The following is a 13,303-nucleotide window of genomic DNA, read 5'->3' as shown; positions in this document are numbered from 1 at the left end:
GTGGCTGCTGCCAGCAAGCAGTGAATTGTGCTTTACAGCATTTAAAAAAACTTAATTTTTTTCCTGTATATTTACCCACCAGTAACAGCTGAGTCCCACGTCAACCCCAAAACATTAAAACCTCACAGATATTTAACTTTAAACTTTATTGTTTTTCAGAATCCATCACAGAACACAAGTCTTTGGCCAGCTGTTAACACATTACACAAACACAACATTCATATAATTAGACATCTAAAGCAAAAATTTGGCACTGACAATAAAATAAAAATATTTAAAAGAATTTATTTAAAAAATAATAATCTAACCTGTGGGCCTTTTTTCAAAAGCTTTGGAGAAAATCTTGTGTTTAACTGGACCATTGGAAATAAAGCACTTGAATTTGTTTCATTATTGTGAATTTTGGCCACATTTATAAACACCAACAGCAAATATGGGGGGCCACCATTAGAAAGGAACTGAACCCCAGCTCAGCCAAGTGCAGAAAAAAGCAGAGTCGCTTTTGTTTGTCTGAATACCTGAGAATCTTTGATGAAGAGCAGTTTATCAAAAGGAACATTGGAAACCAGGCTAAACTCCTCCAAACCTCAAAGGCACATTTACAACATTTACAACGACACTGTGTATCCAGGAGAGGCTGGAGTTTGGGATCCAAAGGAAAAACCTGATTATTCTTTTTTGCATAGTCATGGGGCCTGACCCCTTGATGACAAGCACATACCGCATCATGGCTGTACTTGCTTTGGTGAGTCTTTGGTGATGCTTGATTGGATTTTTATAATGACTTTTGTAAAAGACTAATCTTAAAGCAATTATAGAGAAACTGAATGTTTGAAAAGCTGTGTGTAAAATAAAGTCATCATCAAGTTGGGACTGTGTGACAAAAGCTATCACAGCGTTTGCATGTAGTTAGCATTGAATGACACTTGGGTTCTTTGGGAACGTCAGAGCCGAGGAACCCGTCATCTCTGCTGACTCCTCTGACCGACAGTCCTGTTTTTAAAAAAGGGTTAGAAAATATCTTTGTCTTTGTTAGTATAGCTTGATACCATAAAGACAAGTTGCTGTATTTGTAAAGCACCTTTCATTCAAACACAGAGTGGAGACTGAATAAATGAATAACCTGAACAAAAGGTGTGATGGAAACTGAAGTCCTTCAAGCAGCCATTTGAATCCAGACTATAGAGTAAACACTTGATTTATTCAACAGAAACTCTAAAATACAAATGGCAGCTCGTGAAGGCTCCAGCTCCTACTACTGAGATGTAAAATTCCAAAACGGACGGAAGTTTGTGTGTTTTCCTTTAGGATGAACAGCAGGAAGCTTTCTTTCAGTGGAAACTGCATCATGATTAATCAAAAGGCACTGCTGCTTGGTTTGATGCCATCAGGATGAATGTTTACGGAAACTAACGGCAAACTTCCGGATTTTCATGTGGAGCTGTTCAGAGTTTCTCCCTCAGGAGTCCAGCAGTTCTGATCCAGTTTCATCTCTTTAGAATCAGCGCCGAGGTAAATGTGAGGGGAGGGATGACTAACAGCACACGGGCTGTCCAGATGAGGGCTTTGAATCTTGTTCTGTCAATCAAGACCTGTGGGGGTTTCAGCTTGACGTTCTAACCACTGACCCCAAAGTTCTGGCCAGAGGTCTCAGTGTTTGGAGAGGGGGGGCTGGAGGGGCCCGCGCTGGACACAGTGCTGGAGGGGACGCTGCCATCTGTGGAGAAAACACACAACACTCATAATCCATCTTCCAATTCAACAGCCGTAAAACCACATTGCTGTGTTACCCTTTTTCAAACCAACAATCAAAATGATCCTGTTTGATAGGAACAAATGTAACTTTATTTAATGGTACAAAAAAAACAACAACTACCAAACGCTGGTATAAACAACAACAAACCTACTATGTTTTAAAAAGGTCAAAAATGACATAAAGCGACTTTATTTACTGTTTGATCAAAAATCTGTTTATTTACTTGACATTTTCCAGGGATGTGAGGGTCTAAAGCCGGCTACAATCAGAAATGGACAAATAAATGTTTAAAGTCTGACTTCATGCTGTGGGACCTTTAATCCACATGGAAGTATTTTAAACGTTTTTAAAGAGTGATTTTAAGGGATTACAACAATAAAACCATCCAGCAAAAGCTAAGCTAACCTTAAAGTGCTCGAATTCTTCCCCAATCACCTCCTGAAGCCATATTATACCATCATTTAAATCCTCATCTATATGAGTGACCAAAAAGATACACTGGACATTTCTGTGTAATCCCTGTAGTGAGAGTAAATAAAATCCACACTTTAATTACTTATAACGAATTAAAACAAAGACCGTCTTTTCTTGCAACATGCCTCACTCCACAAACAACTCACACATGAAAAAACCTCCTCAAAAAGTCTCCTGGAAAACCAGAGTGTTAGAAAGAATTCATGATGAGGTCTTTCTAAGTGGATCGGTTGGTGTTTTTGTTCATTTGTGACATTAAAACCTCTTTTCAGAGCAATATTTCTGCCTCTTTTGCTTCATTTGTTGTTATTTTATACGAGCACCATGAAGGCAGATGACATAAAAACAAAAACAGGAAAACATCACCATGCCCCTGCCGTTTCCATGGAGACATTTATGAAAACAGTTTGGTGGGTTTCTACTTGTGGAGCTAATTTATGTCAGCATCTGACTAAAGGGTCGAATGATCTATTAGTTATGGTTTATATTCTAGCACACGAACGTGAAACGACCCGTCTTTTTCTTAGAAATGTTGGGAAGTGAAATCATCAGAGCGCCCCCGGTGTTGCATAACGAATATGGAGCTGCAGTCACACACTGTGCTAAAGGTTGCTCTGCAGCTCCAACAACACAAACTACAGAAAAACCAAACTAGTTTCAAGACATTCTCCTAGCAGATGCTTGAAAACCCAAAGGGTGGAAGGAAATTAAACTTGTCATGACCAAGGAGAAAAGAGAAACAAAGAGCTTATTAGTGATGTGATGTGATGCACGGTGGTGCAGTGGTTAGCACTCTTGCCTCACAGCAAGAGGGCCCCCGGTTCAAGTCCCGGCTGGGGGACCTAAAACAGAACACCAATGGGGGACCTTTCTGTGTGGAGTTTGCATGTTCTCCCCGTGGGTTCTCTCCGGGCTCTGGCTTCCTCCTCCCAACCAAAAACATGCTCCATAGGTTAATTGGGAACTCTAAATTGTCCATATGGTTTGGGAGTGAATGTATGCGTGATATGTGGTTCTGCGACAGACTGGTGACCTGTCCAGGACGTCCCCTGCCTTCGCCCACAAGTGGCCGGGATAGGCCCGCGACCCCAAAAGGGATAAAACCGAAGAAGATGAATGAATGAAGATACACTTGTAGAAGAACAGATTCATGTTCTTTGTTTTCCTCGTCTGAGCTGGAATCTGGATCTAAACTGTTCAACTGCACAGCTTCAATATTGCTCACCATTTTTGTTGCAGCGGTAATGTTAGGCTGGGGTTGTGAGGGGCTGTAAGCTAGTGGGAGAGCTCTTAGCAACAGTGAGGACAAGGGAGGTTGCTCCATGCCTTCAGTCCAGCCCACAACTCACAATAATTTCTAAAGAACTCCTGCCGCTCTGCAGAAACTATGTCCTAGAAAATAACAGTTTTTTATTTTATTTTTTATATATACAGAATAACCACAATTAAAGACCACTGGGAGCGCTTTTAAATTGATCAAAGATGATTGGACTGGGTCTTTAACACCTTCAGGTTGCAGTCTCGTTTTACCAGGAAGACAATGACCTCCTTAAAAAAGTCTTGGTACACAGTACACCGCTTTACATTTTATTAAATGGTGGTTCCACATTTTAAAATATTTTCTTTAATGTAACGCACTTTGAGTCCCATCAGCTGGAAAAGAGCTATACAACCACTGATTTTATCTAAGAACGAGCTGAATGCAGGAGAGAAGAGAGTCCAGCAGAGAATAAGTTTCTTCAGGTCTACAGTTTCTCCTTTTCACACCAAAAAGCTGCTCTGCAGAGCATCACAGCTCCTAAACTCCCAAAACGGATGGGAAAAGCTCTTGGAAGCAGGATTTGAAGCCAGCAATCACCAGCATCTTAAAAAAAAAAACTTTTCTTTGGATTTGGTTTATTCAAGAACTCAAAATCAATATTTAAAACCAGCAATTTGTGGAATTTCTTTGCAGCTGTCGTTAAACGCCACACTTTACTGTAAAGCCACAGTTTGAGGGATTGAAGTTAGGAGTCTATTGCTTTAGAAATGGTATCAATAAAATACTTACGGCAGACGGTCTGGCTTGGCGGTCGGAGCGACGCCTCGGATCCAGAGGTGGACAGAGGATGGTGCATACTGTACAGAGAGCTCTGGCTCTGAGAGTCAAACAAACCCGAGAGAGCTGGAGGACAAAAGACAAACAGCTCGGTTAGCAAAGCTTAACTGTCAAAAGCTGAGAGATTTAAATGTGGGCGTTTGTGAAAAAGGTGCAAGAGCAAATAGTAAACACACCAACAGCACATTCTGGAGGAAGTCGGTGAATTTAGAGCTGAGAAATCGGTTTTTGTCAGCTAAAATCTTTAAGGTTTTTTGGGTAAATGATGGAATTAAAATGAAAGCGGAGTACTTCTGTAATTTGTGGTTACTTTTTTAGAAATCCCAAGCTGATAAAAAAATATATACATTAGGATAAAAAATAAGGTGTAAAAACAAAATAAAAATTCTAAATAGTGGAGATAAATGTTTGCAGAGCATTTTTTCACAGAGAAATATGGAAAGTTAATGTAACTTTTTAAATGAGAGCAGTGCATACTTATTAAGGTAATAATTTAAATCATTTAGATTTGACCTTAAATGTAAAGACAAAAGAGCAGTAAAAATTATTTAAAAAACGGGAAATAAATCCTCCAAGAAGACCACACAACTGTTCTGTCATTTAAAAAGCAGAAATTGGGCCAAAGAATAAAATATTACTGGAGAAAATAACGGCGGTATGTTCTTTATTATTCACGCCGCCTCATTTTACAAACTCACCCTTCATGGTTTTGACGTGCGCCTCGCTGCTGCTCTCACACACCCTGCTGAGAAACTCCTCCACCTGCCTCAGCGACAGCGAGTTGTGTAACGTCTCCAGTGGATAGATGGAGGGCACCATGGAGCAGCCTTCAAAGCCTGCAGTTCAGATGGAGAACACAGACGCACAAAAGAGAAAAACCGTTCCAGCTCTTCAGATTCAGGAAAGTGGAACTGATGTTCACAGAGCAATTTGGTTCTCTGTCAAACATCTGCACTTTCAGCTGCATGCAGACCAAAATCCAGCAGCCATGTTGGTTTGTTAACCAGCCCCACACTGTTTTAGACGACTGCAAGAGTGAGGATGAGTGACGGTTACAGTCCAGCAGCTGATGTAGTCTGTTCAGGCAGAAACTACACAACAAAACTAAACAACTAACCTTGTCCTGTTTTCTAAAAAAAGGGCTAACATTAACTTCTAGACATTAAGTGTCTCCTGCATTTACATATGTCTATACTGGATTTCACAAAAAGGCTTTTTTTTATGGTGATACTGGAAAAGTGAATGAAAGGTCATAGAAGAGAAAGATGACAGACACAGTGGAATGATGTCTGTGTCAATAAGGCTGAATTTAAAATTGGTAAAAGTGCAAAGAAACAAATAAATATAATGACTCATATGTGCCTCCAATAATAACATTATAAACCATTTTTCTTTTCTTTTAAAATGTGATAATCTGTGTTCTTGTTTTAAAAAACATGGATTATAGGAAGGGAGTCCGCCTTTAGTGTCTAAGGGCAGGGATGCCCAGTCTAGTTTAGTCTTTTTTGTTTCGTTTAGCAATCAGCTGTTGTATTTTATAACTGATTTTATGCTTTGTACAAATAGTGAAGCCCATTGAGACAACCGTGTTGTAATATTGGGCTTTATAAATCAAACTGAATTGAATTATTAGAAAATTAATGTTTGAGATTTTGATTTATGCTGCAAAGAAAAGCTAAAGAAAATGTAGATTTAATGACGTCCATGACTGAAGATGTTTCCCGTGATCCAAAAGTTGAATTAGCAATATCCCTTATGGGGTCACAAGGCTGTTACTGTCAGGTGAAGGTGGGGTACTGTCAAAGGGCACACAATCACTCCCCCTCCCACACACACACACACACACACAGACACACTCACACATGCACATCTAGGCACACTTTAGAGTGACCAATCAACCTATGAAGCATGTTTTTGGACTGCGGGAGGAAACCGGAGTGCCCGCAGAAAACCCACGCATGCACAAAGGGAACATGCAAATTTAAGCAACGGCCTTCTTACTGCAAACTTATATAATCCCACCCCTGTTCTACCGTAACCATTTTATTACATGATGTATCATTATCCGGTTCATAACGTTTCATCTGATATCAATGCTTTACCAACACAGTTTCTCGTCTAATGTTTCATAATCCAAACAATGAAGGTTTCTTGTTGGTTCTAAATTCTCACAAGTAAAAACAGACAAATAAAAGTTTTCAAAATGGCCTAAAATAAACGGATAAAAAACATGCTGGTAATGCATCCACAAAACCAGTGCCCAGAAAAACCCCAGTTCTTCATGCAAGCTTTTCAAATGCACACAAACCTAAATAAACTGTGGCCAGCTGAAATGAAATGAGCCTTAGCAGCCTTTGAGCAGTTAAAACAGAAGCTGCTCAGGGATTCGAGAAGAAATTGTGTTTTGGTTTGAAAAAAAAGAAGAGATTTTTGCATCATCTCCACATTTGATTGCACATCGGTCCAAAAAAGTATTTATGTGTGGCACAAATATTTTAAAAGAAAGAATTTCTTACAAACGGAGATGCTGGGATGTGATTGGAGCAGCTGCTGCTTTACATAAATAGTAATAAGATCTATCTGACAATCGGGGTGGGATTATATAAGTTCGCTTCCTCCCACTCCCTTTCAAGCAATATTTATTAATATGTCTAATTATCCTAAGTTTGATTAGTTAATGTATGAATGTATAACTGATGATTATATTGCTGTTGTGTATTATTTCTACTTAATTGCTTGAAATAAACCATTTCAAATCAAATCAAAATAATAAGATCTAAAATACAAAAAATTGTGCGACTTTCTTTATTAAATTAATTTAATCCATTTTCTTAATCCAGGCCATTTCTGTGTTGAAGAAGTAAAGGTTAAGCTGTGCTAAACCCCTCTGCTGCTTCCTCATCCATCATAGGTAGAGTTCTTCTTTCAGAAGCACTTTATGTTTTCATCCATTTAGAGACCTCAGTCAAATCCAAATCCTTTTCACACTCCAGTAGCATGACCAGTTCTTAGGTTAAACCAGCAAATAACGGAGAAAGTTAAACTATTATGTGTAAACAAGACAGAGTCTAGCAGACATGCAAGCGTTTGCATCAATGTGCATCAACAGGGAAGGAAAATGCAGGGCTAGAAAACTATATAAGCGATAACAAGCTGAACCATAGCAGGTGCAAATCTCATCCGGCTCAGGCTGCATCCCATTTTCCTGCTCTAGCTTTTAACGGGAAGCCAGACGGCAGCAAGGCGTGTGCAGGAACTACAGACGCTGACCATGGAGAGACTCTGGGAGCTTCTGACCACACATCAGCTGGGCTTTGAGGAGGTAGAGGTGGTAAGGGCAGTGGTGCAGGTGGTGGGACATGGCCCTATCCAAAGCCTGAGGGCCAAGACCCAGCAGGGCCAGCTCAGCAAGTTCATCAGAGGCCTCTGAGGGATAAGAGGCAGAGCGAGAAAAGAAGGAAATGAAGAGAAAGAGCAGTGGGGCAGAAGAAGTCAGAGCTCTGCGTGCTCTTCTTCGGGTGCTGGATCAAACTGAAGGTCAAAACAGGGAAATGAAGAAAATGCACGTTCTGGTTCCATGACATCAATTTGAGGCTGAAACAGCAGACTGCACAGGGAACACATTAGTGTCCCTCGGTCCATCCGAATGCAGACACATCTTGATGTTTGACCCATAGATAGAGCATCTCGACGAGCCCCTGCTTTACCGTTAACAGCTTAAACATCAGGCAGCAGGAAGCCAGTAGAGGCTGAGAGAAAGCAGAAGTCAATACTTCAGGTTTCAAGCAGCAAACTACGCTGCATGTAATATTCAGGATTCCCCCTCAAACATCAGCAGCTCCTATCTGGTACAGATGGTTGAAGTCAATTGAGTTCAATGAAATTACTGCATAAAATAAATGTATTGCATTGCAGTCATTTTGTGCTCCTTCAACCTGTTGCTCAAAGAGGTATGCATTACTATATGGAAGACTAAACAAATACAACGTCATAATGTTTGATATTCCACATCAGTAAAAAAGGCAGCACTGATGCTTTGTCTTTTAAACATTATAATAATAATAATGGATTGGATTTATCTGCGCTTTTCAAGACACCCAAAGCGCTTACATTATGTCCATTATTCATTCACTCCTCATTCATACTTAGTGATGGTAAGCTACTGTTGTAGCCACAGCTGCCCTGGGGCAGACTGACAGAGGCGTGGCTGCCATTTCGCGCCTACGGCCCCTCTGACCATCACCGGGATCATTCATGCGCATTCACACACCAGTGGAGCCACACTGGAGGCAAGGAGGGTGAAGTGTCTTGCCCAAGGACACAACGACTGTTGGCTGGGGGGAGCGGGGATCGAACCGCCAACCCTTCGATCATTGGACGACCCGATCATTGAGCCACTGTCGCCCCAATGATATTATGATATTATAGTATCATAAAGTAAGGATTCCTTTAGGACAGAACTTTTTTTTTTTAAATTAAACCCATAATGGACCAGTAGAGCGTGGTTTCTACGTTAGACTCTGAGAGGAAAGACGCCTTTTAAAAAAAGAATCTTTCAAAAAAACTAATGGCAGCATCCAGTCTTTTTCCTCTGCTTGTTTTCACAGCCTCTGCCAAGTGTCACCCTAGATGAACTCCTGCAGATCAAATAAGTGATTCTGAGTGGGCACCGCAATCTCATCACAATCTCACCTCTTCATCTGATAACATACTTTAATCTGAAAACCCGATTTCCCTCAGAACGACTGCAATTTTGGAAACAGAAACACTGATTATTCTCCTAAATTTAATTACAGAAACATTGCGAAGGCAGATTATATTTGTCATTGGAAATGGACACTTGTTATGAGCTGTCATGAAAATATTGACAGCCTGTGTTTGAATTACTGTGAGGTATAGTCCTCCATTGACATGGTTGTCATTACTCCACAGCAAAAGGGTCCAAACTAGTTTTTATAGAGAATACCGGTAAATGATTAGACAGCTGTGAGAATGTGTTCAATGCCTGAGAGAAACTTGCCTGAAATTCAACTGTTTAATAAAGACTGGATCATCAGCACTCCGAGCATCTCTCTGAACCAGACCAAGTATGTCAGTGGGATGTTAAAGTTGAATTTTGAATTTGTATTGATTGTTACCGTTTGTTTTTTGTGTGTGAGCTGGGCTTGCTGTGTTCAATCTTTTTGGTGTTTTTCTCTTAGTTTATAGGGCACTTAAAAGAACCAACTTGTATGTATTCTATTTTAATTGAAAGTTTTACATTCATTTCTGTGCTCAGACAGTCCAGTATTCCACGTTTACCACAAATGGACAAAACATTCGTCCTGTACACACAACAAGGATGCAACTATAAAATGTGACATCAGCACTTATGGCCAACGTCACGTCACCAAAAAACACGGAGTGAAGCCCAACCACCACGCTGGTGAAACCTCGCTCGACTACAAACACAGGAGTACCACAGCCGAGCAGCAGGGCTAAACCAGAACCTGCTGCAGAAGTAAAGATGCCTCTGTGGGAGTTTAGGCAGAACTTCTCATGTTAAGCTGCAGCTCACATGCAGGTCAGATCTACAAACCAGCCTGATGATCACCTGGTTAACTCGTCACCTCAGGTCTGTCATGCAGTGACGACGGAAAGCCACGCATGTCAGTGGGCAGGCAGTACATCCTGGATCAGAACTTTTTACATTTGCAGTCCAAACTGAAGGGGAAAAAAGTCATTAAATGTGTGCACCGGTACGTATGCATGGAAGTATTTCCATGTAAAGCACCTCCAGTGAGTAAAGCAGCAAATTACAGGGACAGAGCAGGTGGTGTTAGAGGTGAGCTCCGACAACAAGCACCGAGGGTGTGTGCTGGAACAGAAACGCCTTGGAAGAAAACCTGCAAGTCGTGTCATTAACGCAAAACCCAAAAAGAAAACACAGAAAATGTTTTCCCATGAAAGGGTCATGCAAGATAACAGCGACACTGGAGGACTGTCGAAATATACTTTAATAAAAGCGGACATACCATTGGTCGGATGCCTGGCAAACGACACAGAAAATCTCTTTACTGCCAGCATAGAGAACAGCTCTGAGGAGATAAGAAAGGTAACCGGTGTTACTGAAGCTGCCTGGCCTCTGTAAACCTGCCTTTGTGTGAAGATGATCACACAAAAAAAGAGGAAAAACATGAAGAAATAAAAGAGTTTGCTGACCAATTCATCAGCATTTGTTGGCCAAAGATCAAGTCAAAAAGTCTGAATAAATTCAAAGGAGATCACACAAAGTCAATGATGAGGGGAAATTTGATGGATTTGTAAAACTAGACTAGATGCAAAACAAAGTGGAATGGACAGTTATGATCTGAAGATTTATGACATTTTCACAGAAAAACAATCCAAAACAGTCTTTCCCTTTTTTGTGCAAACTAGTTTGGGCATCATTTTGGGCATTTGAGCTAATGTCATGCATTTTTATATGGAAGGCATGACTCTTTGTATTGCCTCTGAGTAGAAACCGTGAACAAATATGGAAAGTATTTTTGGAGCACAACTTTCCTCAGTTGGACCATCCTAACATTCAACTTCCTCTTCATGTAAGAGGCTGAAACAGTTTCAGGCTTATTGCCAGGCTAGCTAGTAATCAGAGAATATTTTACTTACTATTAACATGTTTGACTTCAACTTAATAACAACAATGAGTTGTTAGTAGGCTGCTAGAAGTTTGAAGCTGGGGAAAGTATGGTGCACTGGGGTTCTGTCCTCTATTCTCATCTACTTTTCCTCTCCTCTTCTATTCTTGATCGTTTATTGATCATTTAGTTCTCCATGTCTCTGTTTGGTGCAGTGTGATTCATGCATTGTCCCTGGAATATTTAAAGTTTAAGTTGTAGGGTTAGATAAGTTAATTCTTCTCTAAGAGTTCTGGTACATCGCCTGTCCGTCCTGGGGGAGGATCCCTCCTTCCTGTTGACACCCCTGAGGTTTCTTCAAATTTTCCGGATTCCATTTTTCTTAGGAGTTTTTCCTTACCAAGGAGGGTCTAAGGGCAGAGATGCCTAATTTAGCCTCGTCTGTTTAGTTTAAGCATTAGCTGTTGAATTCTACGACTTCATGTTCTTATGATTTCATGTATATCATACAATTACATGTATGAAGCCCATTAAGATGACTTTTGTTGTAATATTGGGCTTTATAAATAAAATATAATTTAATTTATCATTTAGACACTTCAAGGGTGAAAAATACATAATTACTGCTCTATAAGAAGTTTTAAAAAAAAAGAGGGAACACTAAAGAAAATAAATGAGGCATAAAGTTGCAACCAAATGTCATCATGTTTAAAGAACAGAAAGATACATAAATGCAAGCCGATTCTGTGTACTATGTGGTTCATGTTTAATCCCTTAGAAGTACTAGACATTAATCAAGCGAGCAAAGAAGGAACTTACTGTAAAGTTTTTCAAATATCAAAATGTTTTGTTTTTTCCCCAAACTGAAAACAAATATTTAAAATGAGTGAATGAAGTAACTTTTTCATTTCTGATTGCTTCTCTTACATTGTCTCTATTGCAGTGTTTCCCAACCCTGGTCCTGCAGTTTTTCAATCGCAGACACAGCTGCCTGTGATGACTGCCATGATCAGGCTTCTGCAGAGCCTGATGATGAGATGAGCTTAAGCAGGGCAACATGGAAACACATGCAGGACGATTCTCCCTGAGGACCAGGGTTGGGAGATGCTGCTCTGTGTTGTGGTTCAAAACCTAAAATAAAAACAGGCTTGTAAACATTTCCATTAAAGGGTGTTTTTATGTGTGGAATTTTTCTTAATGTTAAAAATACATGTAAAAAAAGCTGTTACCGATTTAAAAAAAAAACTATTTCTGTTAAATAGTTGGATGTCTGTCCTGGTGGGAAACCTACAGGAAAAAGAAACTTCTATCCATATATATTATTAAAGATGTTGTTTTTTAAGGGAAATTACAGAATAAATACAATGTTATAGTATATTCACATTACCAGCTTCTTAAAGTGAAATGGAGCAATAAATGAGCAGCTTCTTTCAGTGTCAGCAGATTCAGGTCTGACAAGAACGTGTCCAATAATAAAAAAATGAATTTTCTGTAATTAAGCATTTGAAACGGCATTCAAATAGAACATATTAATGAAAGAGCACATTTGTCTGGGAACAGGCGTGTGAATTCGCGATACAAGTATTTAGAGTTGACGTCATCCACAAGGATGGAAATGTTTCTCTGCATCTCTGTGGGGATAAAGGGGTTCACTTATTTTCCTGATTTTACTCTTTATCTTGTTAAAATGACCTGCACTGACAACAACAGTCTTCCTCACCTGCCTCGCACAACATGATGTAAGACAATAAACTGGAGGATTTAATGTTTGTCTCTCACAGTGTGCATCTTTGACGATACAGTGACACCTAGTGGCCTAACTAAGCAGCTCACTGCAAACAATGATCCCTGCTGTGCTGCTAATGCTTATGGTATAACTTACCTAATGTGAAGGTCTATCTTAATGATTTTCTCCAGAAAAGTTGAATCTAACTTGTGGAACTTTAAAGATGTGAAATGATCATTTAGTGCAGTAGCTATTAAAGGTTGTAAAAGTCAAGGTGGGAAAAGTGAAAACGGATTAAATTTCTGAATCACAGCTTTAAAATGACAGAATGGATTATTGCAAACTGTGGTAAATTTAAAGAAGTTCAAAATGAGTTTTATTGCTTTGAATCACAAGAAATATTTCAGTATAGATTTTAGGATTTTCTACAGCGACATAGTGCACAAACAACCACACCATGCACAGACAGACATGTCCCAGTCCTAAGCAAACAGATGCAATTGTGCTGATGAGGAAATGAATCAGTTGGATTATTGCAGAGCATCAAGAACTGCAGGTTTCTGGACAGGCTGTCACTCGAACCCAGCACCATCATCACCAGAGGTGGAGTGAATCACTTAAAGAAGTGATGA

General features: G+C 39.8%; 1 protein-coding gene across 38 annotated transcripts in view; it reads right to left on the bottom strand.

Annotated features, from left to right (window-relative positions):
- Nucleotides 1-131: 131 nt before the first annotated feature.
- ppip5k1b (diphosphoinositol pentakisphosphate kinase 1b) overlaps nt 132-13,303 on the bottom strand; it is a 53,668-nt gene continuing 40,496 nt past the window's right edge. For 15 of the 38 annotated variants that reach the window (XM_078948447.1, XM_020703810.3, XM_020703812.3 and 12 more), the window contains 3 exons: nt 5,027-5,164; nt 4,281-4,394; nt 132-1,717 (listed from right to left, as the gene is read on the bottom strand). In XM_078948447.1, the coding sequence (XP_078804573.1) occupies nt 1,617-1,717; nt 4,281-4,394; nt 5,027-5,164 (353 nt within the window). In that variant the 3' untranslated portion in view covers nt 132-1,616. Of the gene's footprint in view, nt 1,718-4,280; nt 4,395-5,026; nt 5,165-7,598; nt 7,755-9,748; nt 10,032-10,342; nt 10,406-13,303 lie in introns of those variants that run through there. The other 23 variants (XM_078948443.1, XM_020703808.3, XM_020703811.3 and 20 more) reach the window with 4 other exon arrangements.

Source organism: Oryzias latipes, chromosome 6, assembly GCF_053564925.1.
Source record: "Oryzias latipes strain Hd-rR chromosome 6, Olatipes_Hd-rR_3.1".
Classification (NCBI taxonomy): Eukaryota; Metazoa; Chordata; class Actinopteri; order Beloniformes; family Adrianichthyidae; genus Oryzias; species Oryzias latipes.
This window is presented reverse-complemented; position numbering and strand designations above follow the sequence as displayed.